This window comes from Styela clava, chromosome 9 (genome assembly GCF_964204865.1).
Source record: "Styela clava chromosome 9, kaStyClav1.hap1.2, whole genome shotgun sequence".
NCBI classification, from domain to species: Eukaryota; Metazoa; Chordata; class Ascidiacea; order Stolidobranchia; family Styelidae; genus Styela; species Styela clava.
In genome coordinates, this window is record NC_135258.1 from 8,275,950 (window position 1) to 8,300,116 (window position 24,167).

At 35.4% G+C, this 24,167-nt stretch overlaps 1 protein-coding gene across 1 annotated transcript; it reads left to right on the top strand.

Moving 5' to 3' along the window:
* Positions 1-17,282: 17,282 nt before the first annotated feature.
* LOC120340009 (catechol O-methyltransferase-like) lies at positions 17,283-23,098 on the top strand. The gene is made up of 5 exons (XM_078116565.1): positions 17,283-17,355; positions 17,967-18,131; positions 18,327-18,520; positions 19,075-19,264; positions 22,196-23,098. The coding sequence occupies exons 1-5, from the start codon at positions 17,322-17,324 to the stop codon at positions 22,318-22,320; spliced, it is 708 nt and encodes a 235-aa protein (XP_077972691.1). The 5' UTR covers positions 17,283-17,321; the 3' UTR covers positions 22,321-23,098.
* The last annotated feature ends 1,069 nt before the right edge of the window (positions 23,099-24,167 follow it).

The window sequence follows — 24,167 nt, forward strand, 5'->3', positions numbered from 1 at the left end:
AATACAGTAATCCAACTTACTGACTTACGCTGGTTTATCTTTCTACAAAATTTACTCAAAGCATAAAAATGTTTATCTAGCTATCCAAATCACTAACTTCAGGACTTCATTTTTCAAAAGCAGACCAGAAGACAAATAGCCTAATGCAGAAATTTGCTGAAAATCAACTGTCAGATTGCTGGACTGTCGAAGCTGTCACTTTTACATTAAAACAACAACAAGAACAATATTATTCTGATTAGACTACTGGCTGACTGGTAGGGCTTAAGTCAGTAAGTTAATTCAGTAATTGTGCTCCCAGCTTTGCAACTTCAGTCTGAGTCTGTTAATGCAACATACGGTACCACCGTCAGACCGTACCGGTACCTGACTGTCAGAATATTGTCAGTTACGGTAGTATCCTACCGGTACCGGTACCGTACCGGGACCCCCTTTTTCGCCAAATAAATTCCAATGCCAAACGGAATTTTCGTATTAATATTTTGAATCAAATCATTTTATTTTAAATACATAGTTTTTGAGAGTTTCGGTACCGTACTGTAGTAATTTCAGAATCTTTTTCCATACGCGACCGCAGGGAGAACGAAGTGACGTCATTCCCATTTGTAGTTTGGATTTTTAGAATGCAAATTGCTGTCACATTGTGACGCCAGAGAGTAAAAAGTTTGGATAGAATTTCATATTTGTTTCGGCGGTCATGTATACTCTTTGGGGAAGTAAGCCAACTAGAAAGCTTAATCATATGACGAACCTTGAACCCTCGTCCGGTTACCAGCCAACTCCGAGTATTGGAATAGTTAGCCAGCGATTCGTTCCAGGCGCATGGACGATTGTCGAATACATTTTAGATTGCGAGGCACCATAATTGGTAGCATAAAATATAAATGACCGTTTATAATTTTATATTATATTCCTCCTTCCTCCACTTAACCAAATAGCTATCACGTCCCCCCCGCGACAGCTAAGCATCAAGCAACCTTTTCATGAATTTCTCATTTCTAATCCCATACAAAATCTCCACTCGAATTATACGTGCCAAATCCCACCTCCCAATCCTACGTGATCGTTCCCGGCATTTATAAACTTAAATCACCTCATATTACCAGTCTTAACTCTTCTGAACTTCTTATCTTCGACACTTTTTACAAAACTATCAAGACGACTGTCATTTTATTGGCGAACGTTTTACATACAACCTTTCGTGATTTATATGCGCAAAAGTAGGCTATTATAAACCAACAAATTTCGAGGGTTTTAACGTTAGAGAAACATCCAAGTTGGTTTAAAAAAGTGGAGCCATTATTGGACACGTAGTGGACATAACGATCGTTTCAATATTATGTTGTTGTTGTTCTTGTTATCCTTGTTGTTGTTCTTGTTCTTTGACACGTTTTTAAAAAGTCGCTTTTCTCTTCGAATACTGGACCAATTGCTTTGAAATTTTCAGTGGTTGAAGATAAAATTTTTCTCCAGAAGGCTATTACTTTTTTTTTCGCTATGACGTCATCAAAATTATTGCCATTGGGTGCCTACGTGTCCATATATTTGAGCATAGCTCTCTTGTTTCCCTTCACATCAGAAAGTATATATTTACAGGATGCCCATGAAGTGATAATTTCTTTTTAAATTGAAAGAGGAATTTATCGATATATCATATATTGTTTTGGCCCTCACAGATGTATTAAATCGTAAATATACACTATTAAATGAAGTAACTGATGAATAAAAAATAACAAACCTGGTTAAGATATATAGATATGTATTAAGAACTGAGTTCACAACAAAATTGAAATTGTAAAGTAACTTTATTTACACCCTGTATGCGGCTTTAAAAGTATTGATAACGTTGTGAGAAAATTCGAAATAAATTAACGTTTAAGCCAGGGGTAGGGAAGGTTTTTGGACTGGTGTCAAAAATTTCCCCACCTATACTAGCGGGCTAGTAAGTGTGACGTAGAAAGTTACATTCTATGCACAATATTCAAAAGCAAAAGTGGAAAACAATAAGCTTCGCGCAAATGTAATCACAATCTCAGCAAATTCCTTGCGCTATTTTGTAGCTAAAACATCAAAATTTGGTTTTAGTTTGGTTGTGGCAGCATCAGGCGGGCCAGATTGGATTACCCAACGGGCCGGATTTGGCCCGCGGGCTGTAGTATGCCCATTACTGTTATGCAAGAGTGACTTTCACCAATACACAAAACTTCGCGAGAAAACTGCGCGCAAAAATGCGATGGATGATGTAGTGGCCGTTCGCACATAGTTGGATCTCAGTTAGATATCGGGTCGAAGGACATGAGGCGTCGAATAGAAAATGGGATCTACTTGTATGTATAGATAATCTGCTCAAGAACACGCAGTGTGACTTTTTTAACCCAAATAAATAGCAATAAATAATTTTTCCTATCCACAATAATCTTTTCTGTGGAACCCAAGTTGGAGGCCACTGCCCAGGGCTGACACATTGAATTTGCAGTATAAGAATGACTTTATTATTATTCATTTCATCATTTTATTTCTTTTCGTAATATTGATGTTGTAAGTATATACGTATAAGGAAGCATAAGTGTGAATTTGTCCAAGAAGAAAGTGACTAGAATCTGAATGTAAAAAGGGATTTCATTTTTTTTTTTTACATAAATATATTTATTGGCAACTGACAAGCATTGTTGAGCTGTAATTATTAGTTTATTTATACATGAAATACACTTCGAGAGTACAGAATGTAAAAAGAAACAAAACTGTTATTTCAGGAGAGCGCAAGAAACCAATACTGGTTATCGAGCAGCGACACCCGTGATTGAGTCTAACAGAAACGAAAGTAAATTTACCTGAAATTTCTGAACTTCTGCTTCTAATATGTAAAAATGAATATGGATATGGAAAATGGATAATTTATTTCTTCATCATGCTGAAAATACGAACTTATTATTTCGTTACCGTCGTTTCATTCGGAATGGGGTGTTTCAAAAATGTCGTGTCCCACTTGTCCCAGAGCAAAGTGGGACACGACATTTACGACACACCGTGCGAGTAGATAATAGATTTGCGAGCCATATATTATTATTAGACATAGCATATTATTAGCTTATAATGTCAAAGTCAATTATTATAAATTCAAATTGATAGATATTTTCTAGGTAATATTTCTGTTCTTTTCTTTCTAAAGTTTGAACATTAATTAATAATCAAACATATTTGTTAAAATCGATCTAAATCCAATTGGTAAAATCGATTCAAATCTTCATGTAGAACATCACACTATTAAAAGCACAGGTGATCTGTAAATCAGTTCGAAAAGCAAAATGTTGATCATGATCATATTATTTAATGTTGAAAACAATTACATTCATTTTACGATAAGCGAAATGTGAGATTCTTTTGCAGTTTACGATTTCATCGAATAATGTGGAAGAATAAATGCAAGCATTCAAATATTTTAAAATCCGTCTCTCCGGATTTTCATTCTGTCTGTTCATTCTATCACCAAAATGAAGGTATAAAGATTGCTGTTCGAGGTACACACACAGCCTACCTAGACGCCAATGTAAGAAAGTGCAATTGTTTTTTATTTCCGTTTTATTGCTTATCAATTACCTCTATAACAAATGTAATATAATTTCATGCTTGCATTTAATATCTAGTTCCTAGTATACCCTAAAAACAGTATTCCTCTTTTATTTATATTTAAAATGAAGGTAGACTATATTCAATTAGACATAACGTGTGTATAGTAACTACTATTGACATAAGTGTTCGTGTCAGCTAAAGTTGGGAAACATGCCCTCCATGTCGCATCTGGGAGGTTTATTCCAATTCTAGAATTCAATTGGATCGTTTTCTGCTCGTGGGTCGTAATATGCTCCGGGATAAGCCTAGCCTCAAGTTTAGGCTATAACAGTAATTTTATAGTTATAATATATGCAAATTGCAGAAATATGCCAAAAGATAATCGAGGCTCGAAAACTTCAGGGAATATTGTCAACTTGGAACTTTGTTTTGCGGTTCATTGCGATCATTTTTTATACTCGATTTAAACAAGGATTATGATTTTATACAAAATATAACAAGGCCAGTGTTTGAATTTCAATAAGTGATGAAACAACCGAACAACAGAAAGCACCTGCTTCCCCTATTGAATCAATAGGTGAAAATATGTTCGTCGTTTGGTGTTGGCGCCTTGATGTTGCGCAAATCAAAGCAGTAGTTTTGTCTTTCAATGGAAATTAGATTACCGGCATCATAGTTCGTAATAACAGTAATATTCCGCCATAAACAATATCGTCAGAAGAAAAACGGTTTCATAATTTCACATGGGAGATGGACTTTTGCATATTACACTTACTCAAGCCTCTCGCTCCGAAAACTATGCAAACACCTACTGTTTCGCTGTGTTGTCAATATTTAGTACTGATTTGATAGAAACAGTGAAATCGCAAGCATAATCATGTATTTTACATACATATATGTGTGTTCATATATTTGATTTATGCTTCATTGTAGGATTTCAGTTCAAAATATTGCGTCTCTGGGAGTGAGACAGATTCCTGGGCTTGACTGTGCAAATGGAAGCGATTTTACGAGTTCACGGTGAGGTATTGCATCTTCTATCGCGCAAAGAGTTCATCCGTCTAAAAAGTCTTTTAGGCCGTCACAGGGGTACGCGGACTCGCTAGGTGAGTGGTAAGAATTTAATTCGAACCAGTCATCGCTTAACTGGGCTTGTAAGCTAGTGAGCTAAACATCATAAATTCCATAAAGTGGCTCGTGCCGTAACCAAACAGTGTTTGCGCGTGAAGTCATCATAAATTAGTCTATCTATAATCGTGGGTTGTTAATAAAATCGACTTTACGATTAAAGGATATTTCGGTTATTGCTGTAGTAAAGTGAAATTACAAAAGATTGCTTGGCAAGATTATTATGTAGCCTACTATTATGTCATTCGTAAATAATAATATTGTCAAGCAATCTTTTGTAATTCCACTTTACGTTCGAGACATGAATTCGACTTTTACTTTAGAATGTGGGGCGTGGTTTGAATATATTGCTCTACCTATTGTACGTTGAAACCTGGTAGCTGTTTTTACTCGTTGGAGATCGACCCAACCTGTGCGAAGTTGACAGAACGATTTGTTGAACACGCTGGGTTAGTCAAAGGGTTATTTTACATGACTATAACCACCTGATCATTTACTTATATTCAGAAATAAGATGGAATTTGAAATTTTTACGAACATTTCAAAAACCATGCGAAACATTGAATCCTGAAATTCATGATCACGTTTGCTGGTTGTCACGAAATCCCCAAATCCCCCACAGTTTACGTTACTACCAGGCTGTGTTGTCGGCGTCCGGTAGCTTTAATTTTCCAAACACACTAAGGCACTGTGAATAAGGCAATTCTCTTGAATCGTTCAAGTTTTTTCTAAACCCGAAGGGGTATATTGTAGGACTTGTATAAGACTTATTCCTTCCTTGTAAGTTGTATTGGGAGACGCTCATGAAGTTATTCCACAGCTATGAGAAAATTTTGGGATTAAATTGAAATTAAATAAAATTGACTTAGCGTTGCTCGATAACGGCTGTAAACACTACAAAGGCAATTTGATTAAAATGCTTGATTCTGGTTTATTACAGAAAGGCAGCGTCGTTCTTTCAGACAACGTTTCATAACCAGGTAACTGAGCGATTGCGGGGGTGTTTTGTTTTGGAAGGGATTCCCATTGCTCCTTAATGCTATTGTGAAGTCTGTGGAGGTGCCTTGTCATTCGTACATAATTCTCTACAAGCAATATATATTTTGTAATTCCACTCTGCTACAGCAATACCTAAAATATTTTTTAATCGGGAAGTCGATTAACAACCCATGATTTCCGTGCTTCCCCGAAAATAAGACTGGGTCTTATTTCAATATCTTCCGAAAAACAACACTAGGGCTTTTTCGTTTCGGCGAATATCTTATATTTTAAATTATCAAAAACAAAATTACAAAGTAGGCAATTACGAGATTTTCAAATCTACAAAATAGAAAAACTGATATTTATTTACGTTTTTATTCAAAATAGCTGCAAAACGTAGATTATCAATCATTCAAAACGTGTTGGAGAGATTTCTTGTTATGGACTATCTTGCTATCCACCAAAAAAAAATCCGCGTTATTGACTAGGTCTTATTTTACGGTGAGGGCTTATATTAAAATCATTTTAAAATTCAGGCTAGTTCTTATTTTCGAGGTAGGTCTTATTTTCGGGGAAACTCGGTATACAGGGATAGACTAATTTATGATGACATCACTGTCAAATAAAAATTATTTGAAGTAGTAGATTTTCGAGGGTAATTTCCAGTTTAATAAAATAGAAAATCTTCTCGACATCACAGCAGCAAGCGATTACAGAGAGTTTTTCCGGTCGCATAAAAGATTTGAAAGTACTTTGTTTGACACACACCTGCAATACACACCTAATGTAAGAGACGGAATGGAGAAATCTACGTATTTAGGACAAATATTGTTTTTGTTATTTGGTAAAATACATGGGATTGATATATATTCATGCTTATCATTGATATATACACAATTGATGAATAGTTTTTGACATTGGTGATGTTACCGTTGCCTCATTATATACAGCCATCAGTTGGGAACAAGATCTTCATTTCACAGAATCACTATGAAAGGTTTGCAGGGTAATGAATATGTCCAAAATACATATGGAATATTAGCAGGACGGAACACGGAAACATTGCTACGACTTGAGTTACTTCTTAGATTTTGAGTTCCAGTGAATGTACCGCGCTAATTTGCCCTTAGCGAGGATTTGAAATCGTGGCGTGGTTTTACTTAAACAAAACAGAACTTGTCTAAAGCCTGAATTGTACTGGCGGCACTCAAGGTACCATTTCAACAGAGAGATTTTTTGCTTATTTCAATGAAATTGAAATACGGAAAATAAATCAAGATTACCAGGCTTGTCCATGGGACGTAATTTTCTGTCCCATCCCATAGCAATGATGCCCGTCTCATCCCATCCCATGGGATTCCCATTGGAATAAAATTCCATAAAAAATGTTAAATTTAAGTTCAGCGTCTACTAAATAGGACTACTTGTACGAAGAGACATGCAACACAACAAAATTTACGTACTTTGTTAACTTTATATTTATAACTTTTATGCATGTGTCCATCAGCTCCTTCACGAAGTATATTGTTGAGGCTGAATATATTTTGCTCTTTATAACTAACAAGAGATCTATGCTGAAATGTATGGAAACGAAGTTAATAACGATTTTTTCCCCATCATTTCCCTGAAAATCATACAGTTTTCGTGTCCCATGGGAAATACAAATGTGTGCTGTCCCATCCCATGGGACGTTTCGATTTGAATGTTCATGTGGAACATCACACTATTCTGATCAAGTACAGATAATCTGTAAATCAGTTCGAAAAGCAAAATGTTGCCGAATTGATGAGTTTCATTTGCAGTTTACAATTCCATCAAATAATGTGGAAGAATAAATGCAAGCATTCAAATATTATAAAATCCGTTTTTCCGAATTTACATTCTGTCTGTTCATTCTATCATCAAGATAGAACACGGCCTACTTGGACACTAGTATGAAAAAGAGCAACCGTTTTAATAAAATAAATCAATAAAAACAGGAAAATCGCTAGCATAATCAGGTATTTTACATACATATGTGTGTGTTTATCTGAATTTTTTAACAATTATCCCAGTGACCATTTACTAAATATGATTCTATCGTGATAATTATACCCCGACATTACTGTACTACTTATGAAGTGAAACATTTATGACTAGGCTTACCATTACAGTCCCTTAGGCTTACCATTACAGTCCCGGATTTAGCATGTTTTTTCTGCCGTCCCGGCGATAGACTCAAATATCCCGGTTTTGCAGTATGATGGTCATAAATAATTTTTCTATTTGATACTATTACAAAATTGTTTTTAATTTTGACGGAGGTAGCCGATTTACCACTGATTTGCGTTTCACTTCACTGGTTCAGATAGAGAGAAAAATTGTTATGTCATAGTTATGATATGAAGTATGAACCATGCTTTAATTTAACACCACCTGTACTGTGAATTACCAAAATGCTGGAAACAAAGTGCAAGTTCTGAAGTTTTCTAATGAGTTGAACGATTTCCATTATTTGAAGCAAAAACCGATAGAGGATATTTTAATGGGATTTAGAGCTAGTTTTGGTGCCCGTAATCACCCATAAGAGTATGGAAAACGTTTAAACTACTACTAAGCCCCTGGAATCGAACCAAGGTTGGCTTGTCCGATCCGCGCCGTCCCGGTTTTTTGCTTCAGAAATATGGTAAGCCTATTTATGACGGCTTCATTGTACGTTTTCAGTTAAAAAAATGCGCCTCTGGGAGTGAGACAAATTCCTGTGCTTGACTGTGCAAATAGATGTGCGATTTTCACGAATTTGCAGGGAGGTATTGCATCTTCTATTAGGCGCAGTTCTTACCACTCCATGGCAGCCCCTGTCACGAACGAACCTATGGCAGCTCTTGCCGTGGTTATGGCGCTATTACAGTTATATTCACAAAGTCATGCACCAGATTGAACCTGAAACCTAATCCCAAATCCATCAAAACTGTATCCGTACGAAAAATGTTCCAACTCACCCAACACTTACCACTATCAGGGGCAGCCCTGACATTATAGCCGGTTTTCAATTTGGTTCGCCATTGGTTTGTGGCAGCTAAAAATTCAGTCGCCATGTGTTGATGGGTTTGGCCATAGCGGCCTTGGTTTGGAAATCCCGCACTGGTTCTGCGGCAGCTTCAGTCTCTACAAAATACTTGAAACTGCACTTGTGTTCTATCGAGCAAATACTTCAATCCGTCTAAAAAAGTCTTTTTGATCACAAGACTACGCTAACTCGTTAGCTGAGTGGGAAATTCGTTTATAGGATGCATCAATCATAATTCGAACCAATCATCGCTTAACTGGGCTTGTAAGCTAGTCCATAAATGAACGGCTCGAACTTGTAAACAACCAAAAAATAAGTACCTTAAAAATTAATTCAAATAAAAATCAACTTATTGGGGCCTTCCTCAGTAGCATCATGATTCTTGAAAAAAAATCATCTTGGGATGAAAATGAATTGCAGTTCTCACAAATACTTTAGTTGTTATTAACTGAAAAGGACATGAAATAATATCGGATTATCTATACTCAATTAGGTATATATAAAAAGAAGTAGAATGCATTATAAATATGTACAATGGCAGAAACCATCATGGTGTATATTTTTCATTTATGTTTAAATCCGAGGTCCGGGCGCATTCCTAACTAAGATTTATGAAGTAGAAATTGTATAGTAGTTCACCCTTTAACAGAATCCAGTCTCCGATCGGTATTTTATTTATATTGCTTTTGAACTATCTATTTACCTCGTTCTGTTAGATAGAAATTTCCGAATCAAAACACAAATTCCAAAAATTGAAATACATTTCTTTACGTTGTCAACTTAAGATTCACACTTTTTGACACAAAAATAATGAGAAGCAGTCTGGCCAAAGTAGACTCTTTGCTGTTCAAGATTAGTTGGGCAAAATATTTACAGGTTGCTTGTCATAAATAAATAAATAAATATATGCAACAGTTTCTTTATCTTGGTTGTATCTTGCATAGAAAGTAAGAATTTGGCTGTTGTTGTACAATATTTCTTATTTCTTTTGACACAAAAAGAATACTCGTATCCGCTTGGTAAACACCCGGGCAGTGGCGTAGCAAGACTCTCGTGGCCCCCCCCCCCCTCAAAAATATTTCGTGGAAATGACCCTAAAAACTCTCGAACATATGCTGAAACAACGCTCTTTTTTATTTCGTCAAAAAACATAACATTTCGCTAAAGGCAATGGTAACCAAAAATTTGCCGTTTATATTGGTTACTTTAATTTTTTTTCATACGTGCTTCCTCTCCTGTCCTTTTTCTGCGATTCTGTGCGCCACTGAGAGGTTTTGCTTTCGACATCTTTCTGACAGCCTTCGTAAATTTGCCGGTGCGATTAAACCAAAAGACGCCGAAAATCGACGACTCCCTGGCATTGTTACGTAACAAACCGATTTGGGCAGAACTAACATTAACGTTATAAGATGTGCATAACTGGTTTTGCAATGCAGCTTTCGGTTTTGCGGCTTAAATTTCTAAATTCTAACCGCTTGGGCCCCTTTGCGCTGTGGACCCTCCCGCGACAGCGGGGGTTGCGGGGGTGCATTCTACGCCACTGCACCTGGGCATAGTACAATGTGTGATGGTCATTTCTATTTATATTGAGAACGGTACGGTAGCAATCAACGTACTAATCTGAAATTTTAAAAATTATGATATCACTATCCTGCTATCATGGTATGGGACTGCCAAAAACGCTAGTAAACTCTGAAACCAGACTATTTTGGGGTATAATTCATGATAGGGTATCTAGATACAGCATCCTAAAATAGTATCGGAACCGTATGCCATCAGCCTGTCAGTAGATGCATACCAAAATGAAGTGAAATGTAACAACTCTGCAACTCAAAAACTCATTTTTTGTGAAAACAGATTATATGCATTTGAAACACTCCTTTACTGTATGTGCCTACACCTGTAAACTTGAAGTCATGTTAATCGTGCTAATATGGTATCTCGTTTCGAACTGGTTACCATTCTTCATCGGCCGATGGCTGGATGAGGGACTGGACTGCACACTGTAACAGCCGTTCCTTGTGACCTGGACGACACCGACTGCACACTACATATTTATTAACAGTTCAATAACGCGGTCTTTCAAGCCCCGAGTTTGTATCCCCAAATCCAGAAAATCACACAACTCGAAGTATACAGTTTACACGGTTATCTTAATACAAACGTAAAAACAAATCAATACAAAATACTTGCAATAAATAAATAATCATACACAATTCGGCTTCTAGAAAGCCTACTCAAATTTATGAACACATTTATCAAACATAGTTACCGGTAATTAGAAATTCGAACCAAATTACTATTAAATAACTTGCAGCCTTCAAATCAGAAAGAATTACAAAGTATGTTATACCGAATTTGTCTGCTATTCCAGGCTTAAATTATAATCATAAGTTAAACATGAAATCCAATCAAATAAATTAAATAAACTATAACTGTAAAAACAATCACAAAGGCAATCTAATGCTCATAAAAACATCCCTAAACTAGGCCTATGTGGAACAGCCATAATCTACATTATTTAATCGTCCTACTGTCAAAACAGAAAGCCAAGGTGGCTAAACCAATCTCAACTTATTTACAAATCACAACGAAACGAGCGCCATTCTCTGCAAAAGTAAAGCGCTATCGAAAGCAAATTATCGAAACTATCCCTGTCTAAGCGAGACATGTCTGGGCCATTGAGGTGTATATAACTAGAGAGCGCATAGGAGCAAAAATTTTGTGCCGAATTGAAGGTCGCGGCGGCCATCTTGGTACGCGCGATTTTCTACTTGCGGATGCAGTGAGTAGGTTGGATTTGCTGTGTCAGTGGTGCAAAATGTAAGATAATTTGAGGAAATTCATCATTCTGCGCGTTGTAGTAGATTTTCACGCTATTGTTGGTGGTTTAGCCATTAACTTGGAAACGGATAACACAAAACGTGTATGCACATGAGTTGAAGAATCAAGTTTTGAAAGTCAGGTGGTGCCGTACCGGTAGTATTTATAAATGTGATTCGGTATAGATACCGGTAGTAATACCATGACAACTAATATACGGAAGCATGTTTTGTAAATTGGGTCGGCTGAAATGCACGGTTTTGTCAGATTGCTGGCATACCGTTACAGGTACCGTATTATTCACTAACTAAGTTGTGCTTGATTCTGATGTGTTTATACATAATGCAATGGCAGTCTAGGTCTGATTCAATGAACAAGCTCAAATTGGAATCTGTTGAATAGACATTATTTGTTATGACTAATCTTGCTTTTCATTTAAAAATAAATTTTACCAGAAAAACAACATTCACCCATGTAAAAGTGAAATACCAGTAAGTCATCTAGCAAGCAATCTGAACCTAATAAGCCATTTCCCTCCAAATTTGAATTATTAGATGGCTCTTGTTGTGTAGTAATCGCTCTTCTGTTTATCAAGCCTACAGTATCAAATGATTCAAAATTTTCAGAGGAAAAGATTGTTATTGTCGCTAGAAGGCTATTACTTTTACTTGAACAGAGAAAATACGACAAAGACTTATCCCAATTTAGGCTTTCCGTATCAAAATATGTTGATAACAAGAATTCAGTTTTGATATCATATTCATGATTATATCGCATAAAACAAGTAGTTGTGAGCATAACGCCACTGCTTTAAAAATCATTATCCCTTTCGTCTCTGCTTACATATGTGGACATTGGTTTTCTACACATGTTCAAATTAATACGAAAACAAGGAACAAACTTGGTGTGCAAGATCACATGAGATAAATAAGTACATGTACGCTATTTTTGTTGAGTGGCAGTGTATACACCTCAATGGTCTGGGCAAGCAAATGCCCACATAGACTCTCTCAATTGTTCCGTAAGAAAGTGTGTAGAAGCACACCGCCAATCAAGGGAACTTACGACGTCAACAATAACAAATAAATTACTACACAAGTTAAACGGACGCAATGTTCAAGTCAATACAAAAATCAAGTAAATGCAATTCTCGATGTAACACACACAGCACAAAATCGCGTTGAAAGAATACCGTACAGTCCCACTCAAGCGAAGAAACAGAGTAACATAAATCAACAAGGACGAAAAACGCGTGAGCAAACTATATTCAGTTAATTATGGTTTAGTATTGCAGGTTTTAGAATTTATGTGTCACTTCCTCTCTTCTTCATGGGGCACGAGTTCAGCCAGTTAGTGTTGTCCCTGTGCGTAGTCCCGATTCGGCATGGCTAGATTAATGTTATTTTAATGCCGAATTTGTTGTTTTGAAAGGATATTTAGAATATGAGGTTAGAATAGGTACTGGTATTGAATTTAGTTGTATATTGTTTTGATGAAAATGTGATCAATTGCGATGTTGCAATTTAAGATAATAGTTTACATATCGTTATGTTTTTATTAATTTCTTGAACTTGACCAGTGTATACTTGGTATTTCCCGCGTACTGGATTTCTTCATGTTATTAAACGTTTCGAAACAGCAGTACTAACTGCATGAAATTGAGACAGAGTATCATATGAGTCTAAACGGCATTCATATAAAAATGGGAGTTGCAGTTGCATGCCTGCAGCAGCATCGAATATCATTGAAACCTCAATGCTACTCTACGTCGAATTATTGTCAGCACCACTGACGTTACCTGGGTTAGATTAGAACGTTGTCACAAAGAGCGACGATCGACGGCTTTTGTATCCAACAGCCTGCTGATTGATTCGCAGTCTTTGGTATTGTTAATAGGCAAATTTGCGTAATTGCGCCATGCTATCGAAACTGTGGATAGTAAGAATCGTTCGAAGTTGATATTGAAGAGTTGAGCATCATTACAGTTCACTTTAGGTAATCTTCAAGACGTAGCAAAAGCCTTGGTTTCTGTATTCTGATCAGTGTGCTTGGGCGAACGAATATTTTCGCACATGATGTTCGTCTTGAGCTCTCATCGCAATCGCCTCGCGGCTGATAATTTCTAAACTTGTCTTGTGTTCAGCTAAAAGCCAAAAATTACAATCCAATTATTGAAACCTTGAGTGAGAACAGCGAGGACAGGAATGGACCTTTCCCCGAGCATAGACTTCCTTGTTTACTTCGTGACATTGGCCAATCAGCAAGATGCAAAAAGTGACGTAACAATGCTCCCTTTTCGCATCCGCTCAGACACTTTTCTCACTCAGACAGATTTTCAAGCGTGGTCGTAAACATTACCTCGTTTTCGCTTTTTTAAACTCTATTCGTTAGTTTTCAGTTGTGCTTAGGAAACCTAAATATAAATCAGATAATTCAATGATCACTCTAGTCTTTCTAGGAGTTTTAATTTAATTGCAGTAATAAAAAGGTAGTGTAGAAATAGCTGTGATATACTAGGCTAAAATTCTTTACCGTTACTTTTAAAAAACATATTATTGTATGCGATGAATCATGATGATGGTTTGAAACACATATATACCACATTTTACAGGCGCAAAAGCACTCTTAAAATAGCCCCGAAAATTTTGCAATGGTAAAGTATAGGAAGAATTGTTCGGGGGTCAAAGGTCGGGGAAAGATCCATTGCATTGAAATGGAATGTAATTTTGAATATTTTTGTGTATATATGATAAAAGTAACTTTAATTATTCGCTGTGAAATTTAAATAAGTAGATTTAAACTAATAACTTTAGGTAGTTCAAGCTATCGAAACGACTGTACACCAATTTGCTTTCTCTTCAGGTCTTATTATATAATGCAATTTTTCACCCACACGTAAGAGTAGGCTTGCACGTAATTGACAAAAATCAATTCCGTAAATACGGCCAAATCGATTACGTAATGACCCCGTAATTGCGATATTTTTTTCGCACATTTAAACCTATCATAACAACCAATTTAATCCACTCCTATTCCGAATGGGACATCGAAGTTTGGTTTTTATATTCCCGGCAGTACTACACGCCGGCGACAGATGTTAAAGACAAATATTAAGGAGTGAATTCAAAATAATTTTATTCTGATTTTTATCTTTTGTATTAGCTTTAATTTTTTTTTTAACCACTTTATCACCAAATTTTATGCGATCAAATTTATCATTACCAACACTGGTAATATATTTAAGAAACGATAGTTCACTTTTTTAAAATCGTATTAACGTATTAATACGACTTTCGTGTTAAATAAAAACTTATAAATAAAATAAAAACGACTTATTGACGATATTCCGAATTCCATGCTTAATTTTACATTAAATCATTTCGCGGCCTAAAGGTTATAACATTATTTGCGATAAATTTAAATCAAATATTACTTATATGACATGCCTTCTCCGAAAATACAAAGTTACATCACAAAACAATGCATTTTGTGACATTTATTTTGCACTTATGAAAATATTAATTTATTTTTCTAACTCAAGTCGACAATCCTATTTGCCAAGATTGACACAAGTTTGGCTGAGTGCCGGTGGTATTCGAGTCGACGATAAATCAAAATAAGTTGCCGCATTTGGTAAAGACAGGTAATCATATTTGGCCGACATATTGCGAGGCATTGTGAAAAACATATTGAGCAAGGCCAAGTCCGGACAGATATATGACGATAAAATCGGTAACAGAACATCAAGATTTTGTAATAGAAAATGGATCTCGCGCAGAATAAACACGGGAAATCCCGTCGTATTGTTGTTTCTCTGCCGTCTCAATCGCTTCTCCGATGCCGAAAATACTAAGTTGTGTTGGTTCATTACGCAATTTCTCTTCCGTCTTTAAATTGCTGTTTGATAAGCGCGACATTAATTATCACGGCATTTACAAATAGACCATGTTTTATAAGTTGATCTCTTACATTCTTTAGTCATTTCACCCGAAGAAGTTGAAACCAGGTGTGTTGACGTCCATGGGTCTCAACACAATTATCTTCCTTATCTACGGTTAATATGTACATTGGCCATCCTAGATAAGGTGATAATAGGTTAGTAAATGACGCGTTATGCCTTCCCACCTGCCTAACAAGAGAGAGAGAAACGGCTGCGAATATCGGAACTCCAACTTCTTTTACTTAAACTTTAATTTTTTACAATCGACGGAATTGACTGCTCTGAAGAGAGCTCGTTTCAATCGCGAAAGCGCTCGACCAATAATTACGACTTTACGTAATTCGTAACTTCGCTTCCGTAACTCGAAATAATTCCGTAATTTCGTAAATTACGTGCAAGCCTACGTAAGAGTTTTACAAATTGGCACACTGGGAAGAAAACGTTGCCGACCCGTTATAATATGCTGTTGCCAGTACAATTGCGACCGTGATAAACAAAGTTGTGAGCAAAACCTGTGTGATGGTTGCACATTATTCATCAAATCAATCATAGAAGTTTGTTGGTGACACCTCGTGATGTAACAAGGCTTTTTCGCAACTATGCTGGCCCAAACACTTAGTCCAGTGGTGGATGGGTGTGTTTGAGGTATTTGTTGCTCGTTTTGCACATTATATTTCATTAAACTATAGTCGTAATTTCAGCAGGCATAATTGGGACAAATGAAATAGTTAGGTGGACTGGTTTCGGTCCGCGGGTCGTAATTTCTGCATCTTAATCCGCCGACCGTGTTATTGCGAATAAGAAACATTTGGCAAGTTATTACATCAATCTATTTAGTTTTACCTTATTTATTATATTAATTTTAAATTATTATATCTAATATTAAAATCAAGTGATACAATCATTTTAAACAAGACCACAAAAAAAAATATATTTGAAACAATTGATTCAAAACAATTCTCTTTGAACAAATCCCTAGGCCTAAACAAAACCACAGTGTCGTTCAACCATGGCGGCGGCACCACCATCTGCAGCATATATATATTTTATTTATTCGAGTATATTTCGTATGGATCAGCCAGGGTTGTCCAACCTTTATGGCCGAAGAGCCACATTTAGTTTACGAATGAGCATCACTCTTATATATACTCGAAACCACATATACAATTGCTCTTTAAAAACAGGAGCTTATAATAGTTTTCCACTTTTTATGTTGACTACACTGACTACAGGTAATGAAAAAACAAACAAAACCCTCGCACCAAAATTATAAATACAATAAAAATACGAAGATATAGTAAGGTCAAAAGTTTTTACCCATATGGATATTTCAATGGGAAGTAGACTATGGCACTGCTTCTATTCAACAAGTTCGTCAGTATTCGCTTTTTAGATGGACGATGTAGCCAATTTTTCATTTGACTCTCAGAAATTAGTGATCTCACGGGGTATTTGACATGGTAAATTCGTGTAAAGACATGCTCGTACAAGCAAGGAATGTCAAATATTGAAGTCATGAAAACTGCCTCTTGTAGCTTGATAGAAAAAGTCAGGCAAACAGATTGAAATAAATGGCAGACGATAAAAATAAATTTAAATATCTCTCTCTCTCTCCAGCAATGACGCCGCAAAGAGACTTAAAAATACTTTCAAAGACTTAGAAAAGCTGGGCGGTAATTCATGTGCGTTTGAACGACGAGAAATAATTTTTTATTAGAGGTTTCGATAGTGGCTCAGATTTGTGAAGGTCATCGGGTTTCGAATATTACTTTTGCTGTCATTTTTGTTTATAGCTCAAACTAGTTTAGGAATACATTATTTCAAGAAAGCATGGCAAATGCAGAAAAACAGAACGCCGAATTGAGTAAATATCTCATTTTATTGCACTGTTTGCAAATCAAGCTTTGCTTTGAGGCAATTGGCTTCGAAACTTTATTAATTTTGACAAAATCTGGGTAGATATCAAATAGTTGAAAGTTACTTTGCCTTTTTGCAAAGTAATAGTATTCTTGTACTCAAATCATTTGCTATTCCAATACGGGCTTACTTTCATTGAAGTCTTCTTATTTTGTTACTGAAATTCTACTCAAAATTCCCCACATTCCATGCTTTTGATGTAAAATATTATAAATATAATTGAATTTCAAGATATAATTCTACAATAATAAATTATTTTGTCATGAATTTTTGCTATAAAAAAATTTGTATTGTAAAACACTGTAATTGCAACTGAAGCATGTTCGTATATCTTATGCCGAATCTTCCAAGGTTTGCCGCCCTTTTTCGGATTGATTTTAGGTGGCTAGCAAAATTTTTGTAGCTCCTCAAGTTTACAGTGTTTTAAAGTAAGTAATCATCAACCAAGCCTTTATCGGCGTAGCATGGTTGGGCGTTAATAAGATTTTCCCGCCATGCTTTTTTTTATGTTTCCGAAAGTAATATAGCATTCACGAACTCGATACATACTGCTTCTAGTTTGGCCACCACCGGACGAGCGTGAATTTGAAAACCCCAGCCTTATCGTGGAATATGCAGAGAAAAATGCAAAGAAAGGTGATCCAAATGACGTACTGAAAGCTGCTGATTATTATGGTTGGAATTTAGGAAAACTCAGATCTATTGCGATAGGAGATGTTAAAGGTAGTATGGTCATCAAACCACGTTTTCTATTGTGCCTTATTTTATACTGTACAAAAACGCTAGTAGGCCTACTATGATTACAAATACGATGAAGTTCAAAGATTCTACATAAACCATAACTGATCCAATCTCCATAACTGATCGGAGGGCAACGCGCTTTTATGACAACTTATTGAGGTTGTTGTCATTCTTTAGGTAAATTCGTGGATGAGGTCGTTCAAGACGTAAATCCGACTGTTGCTTTAGAATGTGGGGCGTGGTTCGGATATAGTGCGGTACGGATTGCACGTTTAATGAAACCTGGTAGCTGTTTTTACTCGTTAGAGATCGATCCTATCTGTGCGAAGTTGACAGAACGACTTGTTAAACACGCTGGGTTAAGTGACAAGGTTGGTCAAACGGTGACTTTACATGACTATAACCTACCTGATCACTTACTTATTTTCATAAATAATATGGAATTTGAAATTTTGAGAAAGTTTTTTTGGACCTCCTGAAGTTTGCGCACCAAGATGGCGCACACCCTGAACCCAGGTCGGGTACCAGGTTAGGGTTCTGGTTGTACGACATCTTGGTGCGCATACTTCAGAAGTACCGTTTTTTTTTTTGTATTGAGTTCACGAACAAGATATACTAATTCACGAACATTTTAAAAACCATACCCAACATTAAGTCCTAAAATTCATGATCACGTTTGCTGATTATAACAAAATCCCCGAATTCCCCCACTGTTTATGTTACTACCAGGCTGTGTTGTCGGGGTCCGGTAGCTTTAATTTTCCAAACACACAAAGCCATTGTCAACAAGGCCTTTCGAGTCGTTCAAGTTGTGACTCTGATCATTTTGTCTGTTATTGACGTGACTAAAATTTGTTTCGATTTTTTCCAAACCCGAATAAGTATTTTGTAAGCCTAGTATAAGACTTATTCTTTACTACTTCAGGTGAAAGTTGTATTAAGTGACGCTCATGAAGTTATTCCACAGCTAAGAGACAAATATAAAATTGAAAAAATTGACTTAGCGTTGCTCGATAACGGCTGTAAACACTACAAAGGCAATCTGATTGAAATGCTTGATGCTGGTTTATTACAGAAAGGCAGCGTCGTTCTTTCAGACAACGTTCTATACCCAGGTAACGGCAGTCATGCTGGCAATAATTTGACGTGAAGTAGCATTAATGTCAATGATATTCGTCTTTTGCAGAAAGCCCTCGCCGCCACTGCAAAAATGGGAGATTTAGGAATAACACCCCCGCCACGTTTTAAGTAGGCTAGTACCAATTGAGCTCGCCGCCACGTTTTAAGTAATTGTGCGTTGGCTTCCCATGACACCGCTGATTTCCACCAGTGAATAAAAATTGTAAATGAATAATTTCTTAATTTAATCAATTGCGGGGTGTTTTTTCGGGGGACTTGCTTTGTTCCCACATGCCATTGTAACAATCTGTATAGGAGCCTTGTTATTCGTACATAATATTCTTTGCAAGTAATATTTTGCAATTCCACTCTGCTACATCAACAACTAAAATATCTTTCAATCGGGAAGTCGATTGTATTAACAACCCACGATTATACAGGGATATACTAATTTATGGTGACTTTAGTTCAATGTAAAATAAAAATTATTCGAAGTAGTAGATTTATAGCAACTAACCCCCAAATGTACCCCATTTCATGTTGAAATCACCAAAACAAAGTTAATTTTTCCCAAAATTCGAACAAAGACTTTCGTAGGAATCAAATTACACCAGTTTTAAGAACATTACATGTTCCACCCAGTCATTATCAAATTAAAATTGATATTCCTAAGACCTTTGGCACTGATTGAAATAATTATATCTAAGTTCCCATCCGTACGATGTACCTAATTACCCTTGTTGAGATAATAGGAATTTCTGTTTATAACGTGAATCACGAGCTCACGTTTACAGCATTTAATTGGATTTATGATCAACGTATAAATACGACTCCGATATCTTTCGATAGGGAGATAGGGGACGATGAAAACCATTCTAAGCGAGTGTGGATAAATGTTTTAAGATTTGTATTCTGTGTATCGTGGAAATCTGAGAATAAAATCAAACAGAATTTACCCATTATTTATGTTATAAATGGTGACAAAACCGACTTGAATTAACCTTCTGAAAACGGACCAGATCAACGGACAACAATCAGGACAGGCAACAATTGGAAGGAATCAACCAAAAAACAGACCAAGCGAAAGCTTTCCACAATTGCCGAGAAACCATCTATACAAAACGTGCGAAAATCAAATTCGACCAACTTACGAACGTCGGGGAGATTCAAATTGCCTGGAACAACGATTGAAGTAGCAAATTGCTGACAAGTCGAAAAATGAAGAACATTATGAAAAGACAATAATCTAAATTGAAAACAGTTGAACTATGGTAACGGACTCTGGAAACGTTAAAATCATGAATATGGACTGTATTGAACATCGATCGAAATGAACTCTTTTAGAACATGGTATATGTTCGAGATGAAAAACCTAATCAAAAACAAACTGTTGAAAACAATGAACTCTATGGACTGTTTTACGGTAAATTACGCGCTCTATTCCAAACAATAGAGATATTTTCGCGCATACATAATGGATATACAGATCAGGAGCATGTCATTCTACAATTTGTTTCATGATTTGCAGGTTTTTCTCCTCATTGAGACAGATATTTTTCATTCTTCCACTAATACTAAGGTAAAGTACTTCTTTTTCTTCTTATATATACATGGCGTTTCATTCGACTTTCAATTTTTATAAATTAATTAATGGTAAAACTTTGAATATTCTAATTTCAAATACCTTTAAAGAGATTTATATTATTGAATATTTGTGGTTAGCATTCCTTTTCGATTAAATAGATTTCGTAATTATTAAAATGCTTTCTAAAAGTAGATTCGAGCGAGTCATACTTTTAATTATTTACAAAGCCGTCACATAGAACGGTGAAATAATAAGCTCGTTAAACAAAAATTGTATCCAAAAGCGTTATTTTTTCAAATAAGCCCTGAGATGGCATAAACTTAAAAATGCGTTTTTTCTTCCCGACATGGGACAAGCATATATTGACCAACTAGGTCTACAAAATCGTAACAATGCGATAAAGCGAGTATAAGTATTTTAACTTAGCGAAATACATTAAATTGAAAATATGTTTTAACCATCCAAACCAAAATTTTTCAAATAAAAATACGCCATCCTTCTGTAATTCTACTTTACAATCTTTACTCTTTCTATAAACTCTTCCTCATTTCAATGTCGTGTCTCATTGTAGATCATATACATGTAAATATTTTTTTTGACTTGTATCATTAATTTTAGCATTGTGTATTGTATTTTTCTATATATTTTCACTTTATTAGAGGGTGCCAAATCTTTAAACTTCCAGTTAGTAAGATGGGGAGATAATATAGCAACTAACCCCCAAATGTACCCCATTTCATGTTGAAATCACCAAAACAAAGTTAATTTTTCCCAAAATTCGAACAAAGACTTTCGTAGGAATCAAATTACACCAGTTTTAAGAACATTACATGTTCCACCCAGTCATTATCAAATTAAAATTGATATTCCTAAGACCTTTGGCACTGATTGAAATAATTATATCTAAGTTCCCATCCGTACGATGTACCTAATTACCCTTGTTGAGATAATAGGAATTTCTGTTTATAACGTGAATCACGAGCTCACGTTTACAGCATTTAATTGGATTTATGATCAACGTATAAATACGACTCCGATATCTTTCGATAGGGAGATAGGGGACGATGAAAACCATTCTAAGCGAGTGTGGATAAATGTTTTAAGATTTGTATTCTGTGTTTTGTGGAAATTTACGAATAAAAACATATAGAGATTTTTAACGTATCATCATTCACGTGGGCGTTGAAGCTGAAGGGTGAACGGGTGACTTGCAAGTCAGAGACAATCTACGAAATAGCAATATATGGTAACATCACATTCATCTACCAATCATTTATGCTATAGATTTTCCTGCTTAATTTCCTTCCGTTCGATAAAATTGAAAATCTTCTCGACTTTACAGCAGCAAACGATTACAGAGAGTTTGTCCAGTCGCATAAAAGATTTGAAAGTACTTTGTTCGACACACACCTGCAATACACACCTAACGTAAGGGACGGAATGGAGAAATCTACTTACTTGGGATGAATATTGTTTTTGTTCTTTGGTAAAATACACAGGATTGATAAAGATTCATGCTTTTCATTGATGTATATATACCAGGTCGATCGCCAGGTCTCGAGTAGTCGATCGCGTCTTATATTGGGTGAATTTAATAACATACCCCTAAATATTGCCTCGAATCATTTTCAGGCAACATCTGTTATAAAATATTTCAGCAGTAATAACAGTGATTGATTATTGCTGTGTGCGGGTCAGTGTACAAGACCGATTAAAGTCATCTAGGCTCCCGACTCTTGTGTATATGCTGTATATAAGACTATCATGGCATAAAATAGTACCATATAGGTTGATGGAAACGAGAATAAATATAAATATATAACATATAAATAAGATAAAGAAATGAGTCGACAATTTAATGGTATTATGGAAGTTATTATTATTAAGGGCAATTTATAATTTTGAGAGGTCATGTATTGGTTGAAGCCGGATATGTCCAATGGGAAGATTTTCGCAAAAAGCACTGACTGGGATCAAAATGAAGTAATAGGGACGAGAAATAATGTCATCACAGATTCAGCAATATAGCGAGCGCATGATGTAAAAGTATCATTTGACACCTTAATTAGTTCACGAGAGGAATACAGGGAAAAAGATTGTAATAATCACTGCATATTGTATAGTTGCTACCAACACTCATAAGTATCTATACATACTTGAAAAAGAACTGGAATATTAATACTGTATAAAGTGTATATGATTCAAAATCATAAGTATTCACATTCATAAGTATTGATACATACTTGAAAAATGAAGTATTAATACATGATTCACAATTAAATAAGCAGTTAACAAAGCAGTTCATCACTTTTTACACAATGATTTTTAACAATGAAAAAAGGTTATTGAATTAATTTACGACATTCATAAGTATTGATACATACTTGAAAAAGAACTGGAATATTACTGTATGATCCATAATTAAGTGTACATTTCATCGCTTATTACACAATGAATTTTAACGATATAAAGAAGTTATCAAATTAATTTACGAAATGGAAGCATGGAAAAAACAGTGACAATCACTGAATACTTTATAGTGGCTACTGGCTACCAACCTTCATAAGTATCAATACATACTTGAGAAATGGAATACTAATTAATGTATAATCCACAGTTAAATATGAACAATTAAAAATGCAATTATTAATGCATTTAATCACTTTTTTACACAGATGATTTTTTTTAACAATATAAAAGGCTTATTAAATTTATTTACAGAGAGGCTACCAACATTTATAAGGAATTTATGCATACTTGAAAAAGAACTGGAATATTAATATATGATCCACAATTAAATATGCAGTTCATCAGTTATGACACAATAACTTTTGATGACATAAAAAGGTAATTACAGTAAATTAAGCAGTACTATACGAATCAAGAGAGAGATTTTTATACTCAATTACATGGAGAAATAATATAACAATGAAGCAATCATATTATTAAAGTTTAGCAATAATTCAAAAGATAGAAATATCATTAACAATGGCTTTTGAAGTTGAACATAATTATCATCACATTGATGCCAGAGCAGAAATTTGTGTAAAAAAAAAGAAAGAGAGAAAAACAGCAACTTTGAATTATACATATACAGGAGTTGGAAAAAGGCCTATGACCCTCAATGTGCAGTGTTTATATGAAACAGTTAAATTTATAGTAATAAAATACAGTTTTCAACACAGTTATATAGGCATATTAAACTACAGATGTTAGGACAAAGTAGAATATTTCAGTAGGAAATACTTTTTCAGTTTCTTACTGACAACATGCTCAGAACTTTTCTTAGTTTCAGGTGGAACATTGCCCCAGAC